Here is an 18,891-nt window from a genome sequence, read left to right as displayed (position 1 = left end):
AGCAGAAGGCTTCTTTGCCTTTAAGGAATTGACAGATTTGGGGGGTAAGGGGGGACAAGCCTGAGAAGGCTTGTTTTCTTCTTTTTAAAAAATATCTATTTATTTGCTGCACCGGGTCTTAGTTGCAGCATGGGGGATCTTTGATCTTTTGGTTGTGGCATGCGAACTCAAGTGGTAAAGAATCCACCTGCCAACGCAAGAGATGCAGACAGGAGACGTGGGTTTGATCCCTGGGGCGGGAAGATCCCCTGGAGAAGGGCATGGAAACCCACTCCAGTATTCTTGCCTGGAGAATTCCAGTGGACAGCCTGGAGGGCTACAGTCCATGGGGTCGCAGAGTCAGGCACGGCTGAGCGGCTGGACGCAGCACACAGCATGTGAACTCTTAGTCATGGCCTGTGGGGTCTAGTTCCCTGACCAGGAATCGAACCCGGGCCTCCCTGCATGGGGAGTGCAGAGACTTAGCCACTGAACTACCAGGGAAGTCCCTGTCATTGTTTTCTTGAAATCAAGGGAACATAACTTGGGGGCTCCAGGGCTCCCCTGACATATTGTCAATTTTGGAAAAGGAAGAGAAAGGAAGTGTGGGGAAAAAAAAGGGAATTCATGGACTGAAAAATTTTTCAAAATTTATTTTAGTTTCTATTCATTAGATTTGGTAAAATATAAAAATATACTGACAATATTTATAGATTCTGAATATCTCCTTCATTTTTTTGGTCATAACTCACATGTTTTCTAAACACTGATCATTTTTGTCAAGGTTTGATAATTCTGTTTTTTTCACCTGTGGAGTTTCAAAGGGAAAAAGGCATGATTTTACATGGTCTTAAAAATAAATTACTTACAGATTGGGAAATGAAAGAATGTTCATTTCAGTAATTTTTTTTTTTAATCCATAAAATGGAAAGACAGATTTACTTCCTTTGTAAATTGGTAGATCCTAGTAAATGTGACAGGTTTGCCCTTCATTTTTAAGCAGTCCTCCAGGAATTTCTTCCAAGGTTGGCTTGGAAAGATATTTTTGCCTTCAGTATAGCCTCCTTCCTGTGTGCAAATTTCTGGACAGTAGCATGAAATTGTGATGCGTGACTGGTCTCTGGATGGGGAGATCTGTCTTCATTTCAGCTCTGGGCTCTTCCTTGTCCATATCTGACAGCTTTGGGACACTTCTTTCATCTCTCTGCCTTCTTCCTTGTTGGGTGGTGGTCAGAACACCTCAACTCTGAGAATTATCATCAGGACTCAATGCTAAATTTTTAGTTAAAAACACATAACATATATAATTTATGTGACATATCATTTTCATAGATGATATTTCATATATTTGTGAGCTCAGTTGTTCAGTCACGTCCAACGCTTGGCGACCCCCTGGACTGTATAGCCCACCAGGCTCCTCTGTCCATGGAATTTTCCAGCCAAGAATACTGGAGTTTATTATCAGGTAAATACATTCTACAAATAAATGCATACATATAAACATTTAATATACCCATTAGGAAAAAGCCCAGCAGAGTTTCTTAAACACACTGGAAGCTCACCAAATGATATGTCCCTCTCTGCCTCCCTGCCCGCAATGGACTGTCTTCCCTGGCAAAATAATCATTGTGACGCTGAGCGAATGGGTTTTAAAGCATATCTTTGTCTATATATACTATTCTATTCTTAAGTCCCAATGCTGTGCTGGGCTGAGATTAGTCTCTTAGCCGTGTCCCACTCTTTGCAACCCTACGGACTGTAGCCCTCCAGGCTCCTCTGTCCGCAGGGATTCTCCAGGCAGGAATGCTGGTGTGGGTTGCCATGCCCTCCTCCAGTAAGTCCCAATAGCACATTCTAATATGATCCTCTCTTTAGACTCTTCTTAGTTTTTAAATTTCCTCTTCCATTCCTGTAAATAAATTCCCTCTTACCTGTAAGATGGCAACAAACTGCTGTTATTATACAATAATTTGTATGGATAAAATATGCATCACAAAGGAAAAAGCTCTATTGACATAAAATGTATAAAAATTAAACAGAATTCTTCTTCAGCAGGCTTCTCTATTATATATATATTTAAAAAAACTGTTTTGGAACTCCTGAGATACCATGATCCTGGCGCACTGGGAAGATGAGTGCAAACTGGCTTATTAGAAGCAAAGATGTTCCTTTGATCATGCACTTCACTAGTCTTAGTGCGTATCGTAATGCTTCCCTCGGTGAATTAGACCATCTTCTTTTCTGTGGGAGAAGTAATTTGCATGTCACACAGTTATACACCGCGATGCCCACTTAGAAGCTCCCCATCGCTGGCCACTCACAGCTACCCCCGCACACTCAGTGATGTTTCATGTATCACTGAAGTTCTCCCGCTTGGGTAAGGGGCCAACCTGCATTTCTTGCCCGTGGAATGTTGTCCTGTTACCTTGTTCCTGCACCTGCTCTGTGCAAACACAACTGTGACTCTGTCCCAATGGCCAATTATCATTAAGCTGATCGTGAGCTTTTGCTAAACAGCCCGGAGGGGCTCACTGCACTGTTAATACCATCCTGCCCTAAAAGGATAACAGTGAGCATCAGCTGCCGTCTGTTTTCAAGATTGAAAGGGCACGGCTGTGCCAGTAGAGATGATAGATAAGATTCTGTGCATCCTATTTTTACCCCTGTCCTCTTTACCACCAGCAGCTAAGCTCTGCATGGCAGGCAAGGTTTCTGTGTCCTATGCCCTCAGTCTCATAACCTTCCTTGGTTGGGTTTCACGATGCCATATGCTTCTGTCCTAAAATAGTATTGAGGGTCCTCTGAAGAAAAACTGCCTAGCAGTTCTCTGCGTGTCGGTGGGATGGTTGGAGGAGGAGAGGTGCGCTTGGCCATTAAACATACTTTGGATCTGATTTCCACTTGGCAGAATGCTAATTGCGTAACCCGGGGAATTTACTTAATTGTATTGCGCTTCTGTTTCCTGAAGCATAAAATGGAAATAATAGTTCCATCTTATGGAGTTGGTGTGATGATTAAATAAGGTGATCTATAATATATAAGTGCATCCCCACACAGCTACACACACATTTGTCATTGATGTATTAGTCTTGATAGGCTAGATTAATCTTCAGTAAAAAAAAAAAAAAAAATTCCAAGATTTCAGTGGTTTAAAGCAACACAAGTTCATTTCACGAACTACATGACCCTGGTGTGTCAGCAGGTGAGTTTGGCTCACTCCAGAACCCAAAGGGAAGCAGCAGCCACCAGCTTGAGCTTCAGTTTATCACACAGTGATCAGAATTGGTCACCTGGTTCCACCCCCTCCAGGGGATCTAGATGTACATACTGCAGCTCTACCACATACCTGAAGATGGCAGATCAGAAATATTTGGAGAACAATATTGATGCTTACAATATTTGTCTCACAAAAATGAGACAGTGTTATGGTCAGTTCTCTGAATGTTAGTTTTCTTATTAACAGTGCATCGTGGAAATCCTTCCAAGTCAACTTGTTTAAATACAACTCATTACTTTGTGGCATTGTGCTATATACACACTATAATTTAGGCAGTCATTTCTTTATTGCTGGACTTTATTTTATTTCATTGAAATATAAACACACCCATGTTATATTTATAATGTCTTTATTCTCTAGGGCTTTTATTACTATAAATTAAATACCCAGAAATATCTAAATCTGCCAGAATTCACCTGGTTCAGAAAGGAAATCATAAGGATATGTGTGAAGTGAAAGTGAAAGTGAAGTTGCTCAGTCGTGTCCGACTCTTTGCAACCCCACGGACTGCAGTCCACCAGGCTTCTCCGTCCGTGGGATTTTCCAGGCAAGAGTACTGGAGTGGGTTGCCATTGCCTTCTCCAAAGGATATGTGTATAAGGCTATAAATCTCAATTTAAATGGGATTTGTCTTTTATATTTTGTCCTACCTCCTTTCAAAGACAATGGGCTGCTTTTCTGGGCGCCTGATGTCCTCTGCTAGCGAACAGAAGTTGTTTTGTGGAGTCTGCTCAGCGTTCAAATGTTCTTTTGATGAATTTGTAGGGGTGAAAGTGGTCTCCCCGTCCTACTCCTCCGCCATCTTAGCTCCTCCCCGGGATTTGTCATTTGAGGCGAAATGTAAAGAAACTAAATAGTTTGAAACAATAGACCTCTCATTGACTAATCTTTAATGACCCACACCTCTGCCAAATCTATCCTCTCTTTTACCATGGATATAAGCAGGAATATTCAATCCCAAATTTTGAAATTTATACCAAGAGCCTTCCTTGACCATTGGCAATAGAGATTTTAAAGATGCTTGACATAGACAAGACTTCGCAGAAAATTTCCTGCCTTCTTTAATCACAGTCACAAAAATTCTATTCATGGGCCACAAAGCACGGCCTGTTACGGAGAGTCTGTTATTTGGTCAAAAGAACTGGAGCACTCCAGTCCTCTTCCCATTCATGGTCACGCAGGAAAAGAAACATTCCAAAATAACGCTTCTATCAAGAAACCACAGGAGTGTGCTCAGATGGTTCCCCCTCAGTCACCTCTTTCTCTACCTGTTTGCTGTAACTGCTTCCAATCTCCCCTTCCCATCACGTTGTTATCTGCTAAGTGTTTTTACAATTTGCACAGAACAAACCCTTAGTAAGCATAATAATTGCAACCCTAAAAGTAAAATTGCTTTCTAGTCAAAGTTTTAGGAGGAAGAAAAAAGCAAATTCTTAGCTAAAATTAAAACAAAAAACACGAAAACACACCAAAAAACTGCTCACATCATTCAGATGTCTCAACTATATTTTTAAGAACTTTAGTTCTAAAAACAGCTGTGAAATTGTTTCTTCAGACCTACTGTCCAATGACCACCCTCTGGCTCTTCTACCAAAAACCTGTCAGGTTGGATTAAGAAATAATAAGATAAAAGCTTGGACCAAAAGAACTTTTGCTATGGGTTCTAAAACACAGTTTGAAGGAAAACATGTGGTAGAAAGGCTTTCTCTTAGGAGAATCAAGGCTTGCCAATTGTGCAGCTGGTTTCTAACCTTTATCTGCAGGAGTGACATTCAAAATATTTAATAACTAGAGTTGCAAGAGTCAAAAAGTCCTATTAGAACAGATGCCAGCCGTAAACAATCCATACAGCTGTACCAGGCACAAGAGCTGCATGTGACACATGACTGAATTGCCTAAAGAATTTTCACAGCCTCCACAGCAAGCTCTGATCATGTCTTCTTGCTCAGAATATAAATGCTTTATGCTAAATATAAGAAAGCCTGGAAGCTGTATCCCTCTCTTAAATGACACATTCCATTTCATGCTTCCATTCCAGCATCTGCCAAAATAAAAACAAAACATAAGAACAAAAACAACATAACACGCAAACGCAGAAGTAGTGCAGCATGATTCTGTGTTCGTGAACCATTTGGAAATAATTTTTAATGCCGTTCTTAAATGTGTACTTTGTAGATTAGCGTACCATTCTGGCTTTAACATAGTACACATTTAGATCAAACAGAAAAAATAGATGCCGTTCAGTGAGAAAAATAATAGAGGCTCTTCTTACATGTGAGTTAATAATTAGGGAGTTATTAGAAATCTAATAATAATTAGATTTCTAGGGCCGCTGTAGCAAATTGCCAGAAAGTTAGTGGCTTACAACAGACATCTATCCTGTTGCTGTTTCTGGGAAAAGAGTTCTGTCTCACCTCTGTGTATCTTTTATAAGGACACTTGCCATTGGATTCAGGATTCATCCAGGTAATTCAGAAAGATATCCTTAGCATGAGATCCTTAGCTTAATTACAAAGAAACTTTTTTCTAAATAACATCATATTCACTGTTTCCAGGAACTTGACATGGACATATCTTCTGGGGGCCACCATTCAACCCACTATAGGGAAGATAGGAACAATAAAGGAGATAGAAGCAGGAAGAAAATTTAACAAATAGGTTGAGTTTAAATCAAAGGAAAAAAATGAGGAAGAAAACATTTTTTTAATCTTTTCTTACATCAAATATGTGTAGGACTATTTCTCTTAAGTACACCTCTCTTTGAATGGTTCTACCACTTTGCCTTGTATCAACATTACTATTTTGTATTTCAATTCTCTTTTTGGTAAGAGTTAAAGCACTATATGAGTTTGGGTAAACTCCGGGAGTTGGTGATGGACAGGGAGGCCTGGCGTGCTGCGATTCATGGGGTCGCAAAGAGTCGGACACGACTGAGCGACTGAACTGAACTGAACTGAAGCACTATATGAGCATTTCCAAATTTCTATCCTTAACTTTGGTTCTGACTCCCTTTGAGCCTAAGAGCTGTTAAGTGTTCTAAGTAGGATGGAGCACAGACAAGCAGAAAGTGGAACAAAATCTCAGCTCCAAGTGATGGCGTGGAATTTCAATGTCCACAGTTGCCTTCATATCATCATCCTGGTGATGTCTTCTGGAAAGCTCAGTTTTCAGCCCCTGCCTTGCTGGGTGTAACTCTCCCACCAGGCTAATGACCATCCCCGCCCCGACCATGAATTCCTTCCAGCCTCTGAGCCTGTTTTCTCCTCACTGCCACAACCTCTCCCACCCCCTCTCTGCCCCCAGCTGCTGCAAGTCAACTTTCCCAGGAAAATTCTCCCTCGTCAGCTCCATCTCTGCCACGTTCATCACTGCAGAACTCCCTCTACACACGGCTCCCACTCAGGTAGCAAATGCATATATCTCCGTGGCTGCTCTGAATTACAAGTTCACACACGTATTTTCAGCTGCCTGTGTTTTGAGAGCATCCTCTCTTCTCTCAGGGCTTCCCAGGTGGCTCAGATGGTAAAGAATCTGGCTGCAATGCAGGAGATCCAGGTTCGACCCCTGGTGTCAGGAAGATCCCTGGAGAGGGGAATGGCAACGCACTCCAGTATTCTTCCCTGGAGAATCCCATGGATAGAGGAGCCTGGTGGGCTACAGTCCATGGGGTCGCAAAGAGTCGGACAGGACTGAGCGACTGATGCTTTCACTTTTCTTTCTCTTCTCTTTTAAGCCCTGCAAGGTCAAGGGTGCTGTCTGCTGCTCTCTTCAGAACCAAAGTGTGTCCTCCACTGGTAGGCAGTTCCCAGGCTGGTGCTCCTCAAACGTTACAGTGCCCCCGAATCACCTGGCGGTCCTGTTCAAATGCAGATTCTGGGGTACAGTGTGACAGGTTGCGTTTCTTCTTTCCCATTTAGATCATCTGGGTGAACATCTCACTCAAGCTGCACTGGCTCTGTGTTGAGATACCCTGATGTAACTGATAGAAATCCCTTCAGGGGTTCCCTCCATCCTCTTCAAAGGGGGAAAAAAATAAAATCCCACAATACTATCTATTTTTCCAAGAATGCCATAGTATGATCATTTTCTCTCATTGTCAATGCAGGGAGATGATTATCAAAGGCAGCAATAGAGCTGAGCCGTAGTAATTACAAGGATGATATTAAACACAGGTTTGTCTTAAGGGATGAGACAAACACAGACTCTGTATAAGACGTGTTCTGGCATTGAGAGCTGTAGGGATATTAGAGTAATGGGTGTCAGAAGGCGGCTTCACAGAGGTGGCATTCAGGGTACAGAGCAGGATCAAGAAAAATGCCAGATGGGTGTGCACACCTGTTCTGCTGTCTGCCGGGGGTCAGAGGAAAAGGGGTGCTGGCAGACACCAGACTCAGCATCTTCTTCCAGCCAGCACTGAGATATATTCCATCCCAGGCCCCTCTCCACCCACTTCTCTTATAACAATAAACGACTGTGTATCTCAGCTTCCAAATTCAACCTGAGACACAAACATTCATGCATCTTCCAAGAGGAGTGCGTGTTCAGTCGCTTCAGTCCTGTCTGATTCTTTGTGATCCCATGGACTGGAGCCCACCAGGCTCCTCTGTCCATGGGATTCTCCAGGCAAGAATACTAGAGTGGGTTGCCATGCCCTCCTCCAGGGGATCTTCCCTACCCAGGTATCGAACCCGCGTTTCCTGCATCTCCCCTGCATTACAGGCAGATTTTTAACCCACCGAGCCATCTGGGAAGCCCCTTCTAAGAAGAGTAGGGTCCTACAGAACTTTCAGCACAGATGAGTGTATTCTACCACCCAATTGCTCGTCCAATACGGTAGCCACCATGTGCATGGACTGTTGGGCACCTGAAGTGTGGCCAGTGCAACTGAGGCACCGAAAATGAATCTCATTTCATTTTCATTTATTTAAGTGTAAATAGCCATGTGCAGCTAGTGGATACCATTATTGGCCAGCAGAGTTAGAAGCTCAAACTCAGGGTAGACTGCTTAGGAAAAGGAACCACTGAAGAAGGGAACAGCTCTCTGAGGTCCACCCGAGGCCTCTATGCGCCAAACCTGAATAAAGAGCCCCCACAACTGCAGAGCATCGCCTTGAGACTAAGCTGGAGGTCATGTCAGTATTCTCTCTACTACAACGCACTGATAACTTGGTCAATTAAGGTAGAGACACTTGAGCTCTTGGGTCTGGTTACATATTCAGTGAGCAAATCAAAGACTGCTGTGGGCTTCACTGTTTTAATAAGACCACGTAGAGTTTGTGTAGCTCTGTTATTCTGATCCATGGGCAGAGAGTAAGGTGGAAAAGGCTCGCAATTTTCAAAATTTATTTTTTAAAAAAGTTGTATTTTCTGCTCAGAAGGTACTTAAGAGGTGACACAGTTTGGGAGAGGGCTCGAGTATTTGAAAAAGAGAATAACAAATAGTGACCCATAATGCAATGCAATTAATTCCTTCATACACTCCTCCAGCAAAGCAAACGGCTCCTTGGCCACCTCTGTGCATATCTAGTCATGTCAGTCCTGTCAGACTCTTTGCAACCCCATGGACCATAGCCTGCCAGGTTCCTCTGTCCATGGGATTCTCCAGTCAAGAATACTGGAGGGTGTTGCCTTGCTCTCCTCCACGGGATCTTCCCAACCCAGGGATCAAACCTGTATCTCTTGTCTCCTGCATTGGCAGGTGGGTTTTGTTTTTTTGGTTTTTTTGGTTTTTTACCATTAGCGCCATCTGGGAAGTGCTGCCCTCGGAGCTCAGTGGGTAAAGAATCTGCCTGCAGTTCAGGAGACCTGGGTTCAATCCTTGGGTTGGAAAGATCTTCTGGAGAAGGAAAATGGCAACCCACTCCAGTATCTTTGCCTGGAAAATCCCATGGACAGAGGAGCCTGGTAGGCTACAGTCCATGGGGTTGCAAAGAGTCAGGCATGACTGAGCGACGAACACTTTCAGCCTTCAGTCTTTCAGCCACCTGAAAAGCCCTTGGCCACCTCTAAAATAAGGCTTATAGTCAGCCAGGGACCAAGTGATGTGAATATGACAGGAAAAGAAACTAGGATTTACCTGTAGCTGATTTGACTGGTAATCCAGGTGAGAAGGGAGGGGTCCCTGAAAGCCCCAGTGGGCACTAAGGGAGACTGGATTGTGATATAATTAAAGAGAACAGAACTCCAACTGAGGATTCCCTGACATCTCCTTCTAGAGCAGACCATGGCAGTTGGACACCTGGTGTTCCTAAGTACAGAATGCAAATGAAGCTCGGAATATGCTGACTTGGACAGACGCTTTGCATGTGAGGAGTAGTATGAATGAGTGGGAGATCTGGTGTGATCGGAAGCATATTATAGTGCAGTAATTTAATATCCCCAGTGGGTGGTGGACCCTATTCCCCAGGAGGTGAGCTGTATGTGTAGAGAATTTGCTCAATGACCTGTCTTTTGCAGTGGTGTAAGACAACAGGGTGGGGCTTCCCCGGTGGCCCAGTGGTAAAGAATCCACCTGCAATTCAGGAGGCACATGGGTTCAATCCCTGCCTGGGTCGGGGAAGATCCCTTGGAGGAGGGCATGGCAGCCCACTCCAGTATTCTTGCCGGGAGAATCCCATGGACAGAGGAGCCTGGTGAGTTACAGTCTATAGGTCCACAAAGAGTCGGACATGAATGAAGTGACGGAGCACGCGCGCAAGACACAGGGTATTACAAAATTCACTTTGGAGAAGTTCTTGGAAACAACGGGTGGTGATAGCGCATCCTTTAGCTGATACTGTTTTCACTGGCCAGAAAAGAAGACAAAGGCTCACAGGGAATGGGGCATGGAGGGAATAACAAGCTTGGGGTCAGACACACCTGGCTGTAAAAACATTTGCCCACTTAGGCTTTGTATGGAGATCACCTGGGAGCTTGTTAATAGCTCAGATTCCTTGTCATTTCACTGAGCTACTAAACCAAGATCTCTCTGCAGGGGGCCAAAAAGGCTCTTTTTAAAACAAACACCCAAGGTGACTGTGCTGTGAGGCTTCTCAGAGTTAGCTCTGTAAAAGGTGAGGTAGGATTCACGATACTTGGAGTCAGGATTATGGTATAGATATAGTGTCATTTAAAAAACAACAACAACAAACGGTTAGATCAAACTAAGGCTGGATAAACTTGTAGCTGTTACTATTCTTAAGCCATGGATTTGCCTTCTTGAAGATACCGCTCTTTTCTTTAGAGATCTCAGGTTGATGTCATTTGCCTTGCTGAGCCTTATTAACTGTGCTAACTCAGCTGGAGAAGCTTCACCCAAATTATCTAGGATCCCAAAGTTGCAAGTTGTTGTTTCTGAGGATTGATAAAAGCAACATTTCCTGTTCCCTTTCAACTCTTTAAGTTTTAATGACATGGGTGTAAGGCCCTCTTCAGGTCGGGGAATTTCTATTAAACGTGAAAACATCAGTTCTGTTGTAACAGGTTGTCGACTCCAGTGAAAAGTCCAAGGCTTGCGGGGGGCGGGGGCGGATCCGCCCGAGAATGGTAAAGTGTTCTGGCCCCAGAGAGGCGCGTGCACCCCGACGGCCCCTAACACAGCGGCCTTCGGCGTGGCCCATCTTGCTTTCAACCAGCAGCAAGAGGCTGGAGGAAACGGGGGCGGGGGAGGCTGGCGTTCTGCCCTGCAGTCCGAGAGAGTGAAGGTAGCTGCAACGCCCGGCAGGCTCCAGCGGCTGGTGCTGAGACGCGCGGAGGGGTGGGGCTGCCCCGCGAGGATGCGCGCGTGAGGCCCCGAGGGAGGCGGGGGCGCAGCATCCCAGGTGGGACTGGGGAGTGCTTTCCGGAAACCCTCCTCCGGCCTCGGGATCCCGATTGGCTCGGGCGGGGAGGTCGGCAAGGTCAAGACCCCCTCGGCGCCTTCTTCTGATCCGCCCGCCGCGGTCGAGCGGCTGTCGAGACGCGGGTTGCGGGGCGTGGCGGGGGCATGCTGGCCAGGCGGCGGGGCGCTAGGGGCAGCGCGCGGGGGCCGGAGCAGCGCCCGGCCCGGGGCGCCCGGGGGCCGGATGGCGGAGCCCACGCGCGCCGCGGAGCCGGGGAGGTTTGCGCTCCGCTCGCCGCGCTGCAGGGAGGGCGAGGTGCCAGGCGCGAGCGCCCAGAGACCCAAAAGGAAAGCTTTTTATTTGCTGAGGATGAAGCCCCTGAAGGAGCCCGCCCCCAACAACAACAACAACGTGTCCTTTGTGATCCATTGTCAACTGGGCAAGGAGATCAAACACATTTGCAGCAACTGCAGTCGTGGGGAGGACGCCCGGGACGGTGAGTGTCGGGGCGCGTCGGGGCGGCGGCGAACGCGGGAGGGGAGGAGGCGGCCCTGCCGGTCCCAGTTTGGGGGCGCCGCGGGCGGCTCTACCCGGAGAACTGCGGGGACATCCGCCTTCTAACCGGGCGTGACGCCAGCCCACCCGGCACTTTGCGGAGCGCTGCCCAGAGCCAAACCAGGACCGCATCCGTGCTTAGACCATTGATAGAAACGCTCCCCCCAAACGAGGGGTTTGAAACAGTTAAAGAGGCAACTCTGGGATTTTTCTCTTGGGAAGGTGGGGCTTTAGAGGGTTCATCAGGGGCAACATGATTAGCTTTAAAGAGACGATTCCACCTGCTTTCCTAGCTTTCTGGGCTTCTCAGCTGTTCTCCCACCCTTGCGTTATGATAGGATGTGAGCTCTGCTGGGCTGCGTTACAGATGTGGGCGTCGGGTGGGTTGACTCTGGAGAGGTGGTTTGGCCTCGGCCCCAGCGCCTTGCGCCTTGGAGACTTGTGGAGTTGTGGAATGATGTCCGTTCGGAGTAAAACATGGCCGTGGTTTTTGGAGTGCCGTTTCTGGACCCTCCTGGAATGATGCCTAGTGGCCAAATGTGGGAGGTGGGGGAGAGACGGCAGCGGCTTCCTCCAGGTGAGCTAAAGAGCGCCCCCCAAACCGATCAGAGCGCGGCGGTTGAAAGGGTACCGGGCCTCAGCGACTCTGGGCAGACAGAGCCAAGCAGCAGGGAGAGCCCTGCGCGGGCAGAAAGCTCTGCAGTTGTGGGCGCGCCTCTGTAACGGTCCAGCCTCCCCCAGGCAGTTGGAAGCAGCTCACAGAGCTGGCTCCGGAGGGCCTCTGAAGGTCTGGGAAAAGTTTCAGGCAGCGGGTTTTGCAGGGAAAGCATTAGCTATTGGCCAGGCTGAAGCTCATCGCCTGGCTTGACGCTGCACACACCTGCTTGGGCGGGCAGATTTCTGCTACCAGCCCCAGGTGGGGTTCGCTTGTTCCTTTTGGAAGAGCACTTATTACTTAGGGCTTTCTCTGGTTCCTTGCTGGCCTCTGAAGTGCAGCGTAATGAAGTGACTGGCTTGGCTAATGTCCTTTCAAAATTAAGAGTCCTGCTAGCGTAATGATACTTTTCTTTGATTAAACTGCAAGAGAGGCTGTGCGGGATGGCGTTAGGCATCCGGCGGGCGCACAGCACTCGAAGCAGCACCCCTGGTAGGTCTGGGGGAGGAAACCCACACACCGACATGCGCGTGGTCCTGTGGTTACTCTATAAGCTGACGACACCTATGGGATATATAAATGGATTAGTGAGATGATCTAAAGCCGGTCTTTTACTGTCTACTATAATAGAGCATGAGATGCAGGCTAAAATATTTATTAAATGAGTCATTCTGTTGACGGAATTGCTTCCCAGATGGGCTACTTCCACAACCTTGGGGAGTTGATTTAAATTAGGATCTCTGAATGTTACCGCAGTAGAGAAGGGTCTGTACCCACACTCGGGGATGTGGGTTCATGTGTATAATTATGAACACGATGCTTCTGCTTACAATACATGTCATCTCCACAACCTCAAACGCTCCAGAATGTGTTACGGAGCCATCTTTGTGGGTGTTCACACATCACCTGATGGGACTAAAGCCTTTCCTTTCAAAGGATTCTTGTGTAGGGGGAACCTCATGTGGGGGTGCTTAATTTTTGCCAAGTTCTCCCCCGGCTAATCTTGCCTTGCAGTGTGTGCGGCGCTCTTTAGTCACTAAGAAAAAATGAGGTCAGGAGCTTCACCCTTCTCCTTTTACTGCTGGAGCCCAAAGCAGCGCTGCCCACTGTGAATGGAAAGGAATTCAGATAAATTTCACTTTCCTTGGAGACTGACCTTGAATCGTTCGTCGTCATGAGTGGAGGTTCTGCGAGTGAAGTTCTCCAGCAGCTGTTTTTCCATTTGAGTCATCTATTTCTGCATGCCAGGAAGAGCCAGCTATTTTAAAGCAAGTGTGTAGTAAAGATTGTAGTAAGGCCAACAGATTTGGTAGGACTCGACCGAGGAGGACATTTCTTATGGTGGGGTGTGCCTGTGTTGTGTCCAGCACCCTAAATGTGTTAGGTTTCTCCTTCAGCACCACGGAGGTCATTTAGTAGCCACCAAGGAAAGTTGTGGTCTAACTGGAAAGTCCTTAGCTGAAATTTTACACAGGGAGAATTTTATAGAGGTATTGCCCACTGAGGCTCAATCTTAATTTCTTCATATATAGGATATATTTAAACATTTTTATAACTCAGTCTAAAGACAATCTATAAAAGTATTTGGCTGATAGAGAATAAACTTTAAAAGAAAAAAGATCCCTGGCTCAGTGAACATATATAAGAAGTGAAATTGCATTTCAGCACTTGCCCTTTTACTTGTTTCTTTTTTTTTTAAGTTCCTGGTATCCACTAACTAGAACTAAAGATGTTTGGCTGACTCTATTTTTAAGTAGAAAATGATTTTAAAAATTGTAGAATGTAGTTCACCTTTAATGGCCCAAGGTAGTTTGTGTTCCTTTCATTTTTGCTGTTTTGGTTCAATACTGAAGCCATTTTTCAGATGTGGAAACAAGCTACTATAGTACTTTGGTGTAAAGGCCGCAAGTAGGTGAATGGTAGAAAAAATTCGAATCCTTGTCTGTCTTTGAAACGAGTGCTTTCCACTGTGCCTTCAAGTTGATTATTTTTTTTATGACACCTATACTGAATGTAGGAAATTAAGTACTGTGATGTGTATGTGCCTGTGATATATACATGTACAGTCCCGATAAGCCAGGTTTATTAAGATAGTGAACTGAAAGGAATTGTACAATTTCCTAGCATATTTAATTTTACCTGCTTTTCCTACTTAGAGAGGCTGTCATTAGTAGGAATAGAGGGGGGAGAAGTTTTTAGATGAGTAGATTATAAGTTATGTATGTTGTAAAGCTCCAAGAGACATAGCTACATTATCACTGAACTTTTACTGGAAGTCAGTAGGAGAATTTGATTTTATAAATAGGTGAAAACTCTGGGGGGAAATCTAGGCTCTATGCTGTATATAATTTCATATGTGTTTTCTTTTCTCCTTTGAATTCTTTTTGAGTCTATTAGTGAGGAATTATAGAATTATGCCGTTAATAACTGTGTATTAAGATATAATTTCAATAGAAATAAAACATTTTGAAAAGTTTCAAAAAATACCTAGAAACTTCTGTGTTATAGTGGCCTATTTACAAAGCAATCAAATGATTAATAGATTTAGAAACAAGACATTGATTGTAACTGCTACTCAGTACCTTTTACATCGGATGGATCAATATTTCAAGGTTGTTTTCACTTCACTAAATATGATTTCTATTCTTCAAATATTCATATATAAAATCACTAATCCAGTGACTTACTAGATGCATTTCCAAACTTTATCTTCAGGATGAGAAATATTTAACATGTCTTCTGATGGATTCCAATGTGAACTTTTAGAAAAAAAAAACAATTTGTTGTAATACTTCTATGTTACTCTGACTGTAAGTTTCATTCCATAAGACAGCCTTTTAGAAAGTAGTGCCTTACGAGTTTCTGTGGGTCAAATCCTTCCTTTTGCAGATGAGGAAACTGAGGTGCATAAAGATGAGGTGAGCAGTCCCCTGAGATCTAACCATTTGGTGTTGGGGTTGCTAACAGTACCTGTCCCTTGATGAAGCAAGAAATTTCTAATAGTGGTCCAGAGTTGACTCCTGGAACCTCACTGCCTGTTTTCAAATAATGGCTCCTCCCCTTGCCTGCTGGGTGACTTTAGGATACCATGATACTATCTACTGCATGGAGTTGTGAGGATTAAATGAGATAATTGGTATGAAGCACTTAGCATGGTGCCTGGCGAGAGAAGGTGCTGGAGAAATATTAGCTGTGGTTACTATCATCTGTATTGTTACCTCCAAGTTCAATTTTGTCTTGGATTTTTTCCTCCTGCTATTGTGCGTTCCTTGGTCTCTTCTGTAATCAAACATCCCTGGATTGGGTCCAAGATGAAAGCACCAATTCTACTCTGTATTTAACGGTGAAAACGTATCTTTCTAATAAAAGCAAGGAAAAGTGAGATGGGAGAAGAGCCCCTTCAGCATTGTGCACTTCAAAATTAATCTGCTGTGGTGGTTTTAGAGTTTTAAAAATCATGACCCACTCGTTCTAGATGAAAGGGCTCATGCATATGTCTAAATTTACAATGAATAAGCACTTTTTGGTCAGTAGACTAATCAAAAAAATAGGCAAGGTGAGATCTTGAAGAGGAAACGTGAACAGCTGGATGAAGTAGTTACTGGAGAATTCTATCAACATGGGCCCGAAGGACACTCAGAGACAAAGGGAGAGCTATGGAAGGCATGGCCTGAAGCAAGGGGTAGAGATGGGAATCCGCCTCCTTAAAGTCGGGAGGGCCTGGGAAAGGCTCTAACTTGGGCAGGGTATATAAAGGCTGGAACCCTGAAAACAAAGGCATGCGCTGAGACAGTAGTGAAGAGACGTGAAAGACTTAGTGGGGTGTTAGGAGGGAGTGTACAAAGCCAGGAAATTCTAACAAAGTGGGCTGTTAAAATTCTGTTAAAGTATCATATACAGTCATTCTTCAGTATCTGCAAGAGATTGGTTTCAGGTACCCTCCATGGGTACCACAATCCAGGGATGCTCAAGTACCTTGTATAAAATGGCCTAGTGCAATAAATGCAATCTGCTTTCCATACCTGTGCATTTTGCATCTGCGATACAGAGGGTGGACTGAATTCCTCCAACTGAGCTATTGATCGATTCTCTTAAACGTTTGTTATAAAATTAGCAGCGTATGTGTGCTAAAAGTGATGGACCCTTTCAGATACCAATAGGTACAATAACCAGCTATTGCCTTTGGATCTTAGAGCAACAAGAAAATAAACAGCTAAGTTGGAGGAAGCCATTAACTGTGTGAGTAAGGCAGGAGGGCTTCCTGGAAGAGATGATATTTGGACAAGAACCTAATGGAGGCGTTTTCTCAGGTAAAGAAGGAAGGGCATGTCAGTGAAGAAAACAATGTGCAAATAATTTAAACTGCAAAACAGCACAATCTATCCCAGTATTCTTGCCTGAAGAATCCCATGGACAGAGGAGCCTGCCAGGCTACAGTCCATAGGGTCACATAGGGTTGGATATGACTGATGTGACTTAGCACACATGCATAACTTGCTCAGAAAAGGGAAGAGGTTCAGCAGATAGAATTGGTGGAATGTGGGGGAAATGACATGAGGTAGTCCAGAAACATGTGTTGGGGCAATTCTTCATTTTTTCCCACTGATATATTTGTGCAGCGTTTTTATGTGCCAGGTTAAGCGTTGGGAATATAAAATTCAATGGGACAGTATGGTCTTTGTGCTCAAAGACCTTATAATATACAGGGAGATAGGTAGACAGATGCACAGAAGTTTTAAAAAGTGTATGAGAAGGTCAGGTGTTGTTTTGGAGGCAGAAAGTAGAGAGTGTCAGGCCTGACTTGGGCAAGAGAGAGAAATCAGGAAGATTTTGGTACAATTGACAAAGGATTTCAGATTTCATCCAGGGAGCACTGTAAAAATATTTATTAATAAACAGAAGTCTCAGTGAAATAGAGCTGGGAGACCGAACTGGGGAGTTCTCACGCCCTGGGAGGACAGTAGAGCCCAACAGGGAGAAGACAGACTCTTCTTTCCTGGCGAGGATTCAGCCAGTGAAAAGCCACGGACTCTTTGTTGGCTAAGTCCTCCCAGCTTCCTTTTCCCTTTTGTAAAAGTGGCCCCCTTTCTGGGACTTTCACGGGTTGTAGACTTCCAGTTGCATTTCTCTGCTGATCCTGAATGAATCCATCTTTTTGCTGGAGAAGTTCCCAGCAGTCTATTTGTTTTAGGTCAACAACACCGAAGGCAGTAGAGGGATTTTTAAGCAGAGGTAGCATGATGGAGCTACCTTTTTAAAAACTATTACTATGAAAAATTGCACACATACAAATGTAGACCGAAGAAGATAATGATCTCTATAGTTTCCTCGCATATTCCCCCAGTCCTGTATTATATTGAAGCAAATTTGTATATGTTTTATGATGGTGTTGCTGGCAGAGCTTAAGAAGGGCCCTGAGTCTGACACTCATAACCAAGAACAGCCACTTGAGGACCTTGAGCAGCAAGTGTCAAAAGACCAAGACTCTGCTATTCTGGTGTACGCATACAAAGGCCCAGTAACAGTTTCAAGCACCAGCAATTCAGTTTGCCTTATCTTCAGCATGACTTTGAACTTGTAAGTAGTTTTGCTAATTTCTTCTTCTGCTCTAATATCTTTCTGACTCACTGACATCTATAAATATTCACTCAGTTTAGGAGAAGATATTTTTAAAATATTTGTAAAATCTATAGCTTAAAATAGACCCATATGTCTAAAGGAGATAGAAAAGATCAATAGGTAAAATATGACTTTATTGAGAGGGCAAGGATCAGAACCTATTTGCTAGTCCCCAACATTCATTTCTGTAGTTGATACAACTGGTAAGAATGTTTTAGACATGAATAGGCGTTTAGAGTTTTAAGACATGGCAGAGAGGGGGCATGATGATTTCATTTTTGTGTAAGTCATGAAACAGGGATTCAGTTTCATTCTTTTGCATGTAGCTGTTCAGTTTTCCATTTATTGAAGAGAGTGCCTTTTCCTCCTCGTATACTCTTGGCTCTTTTGTCATGAATTAACTGCCCAAATATGCATAGATTTATTTATTGGCTGTCTATTCTGTTCCGCTGATCTATGTGTCTGTTTTTGTGACAGTGCTGTACTGTTCTGATCACTGTAGCTTTGTAATATAGTTTAAATCAGGAAGTGTGCCTTTAATTTTGCTCCTCTTTCTCAAGATTGCTTTGGCTGTTTGGGGTCTTTTGTAGTTCCATACATGTTTCAGGATTTTTTTTTTTTTTTCATTTCTGTGAAAAATGTCATTGGAGTTTGAGTTGCTTTATTGAGAGATAATTCACACACCATAAAATTCACCCATTTAAAGTGTACAATTTGATGGCTTTTAGTATATTCACAAGGTGGTAATCTGTCACCACAGTCAATGTTAAGACATTTTCATTATCGCCGAGAGAAAGCCCACTCTCCTTAGCCAGTCTCTCCAATCATTTTGTCTCCCCTAGCCCTAGGCTACTATTAATCTGTTTTTGTTTCTATAGCCTTCCTTATTCTGGACATTTCGTATGAATGGAATCGGGCAATATGTAGTTCTTTGACTGACTTCTTTCACTTAGCATGACATTTTCATGGCTCATCCATGCTGGAACATGCATAAGCACTTCATTCCT

General features: G+C 44.3%; 1 protein-coding gene across 3 annotated transcripts in view; it reads left to right on the top strand.

The window, feature by feature from the left end:
- The window catches only part of PHACTR1 (phosphatase and actin regulator 1), a 489,267-nt gene that overhangs the window by 248,478 nt on the left and 221,898 nt on the right, over window positions 1-18,891 (top strand). The window contains exon 1 of one of the 3 annotated variants that reach the window (XM_061147619.1): window positions 11,299-11,551. The exons of the other annotated variants lie outside the window; for them this stretch is intronic. Within the exon in view, the coding sequence (XP_061003602.1) occupies window positions 11,299-11,551 (253 nt within the window). Of the gene's footprint in view, window positions 1-11,298; window positions 11,552-18,891 lie in introns of those variants that run through there. 3 annotated transcript variants of the gene reach the window in all.

The sequence above is a fragment of the Dama dama genome, chromosome 7 (genome assembly GCF_033118175.1).
Source record: "Dama dama isolate Ldn47 chromosome 7, ASM3311817v1, whole genome shotgun sequence".
In the NCBI taxonomy this organism is placed as follows: Eukaryota; Metazoa; Chordata; class Mammalia; order Artiodactyla; family Cervidae; genus Dama; species Dama dama.
Note: the sequence above shows the minus strand (reverse complement) of the source record. Positions and strands in the feature narration are given on the sequence as shown.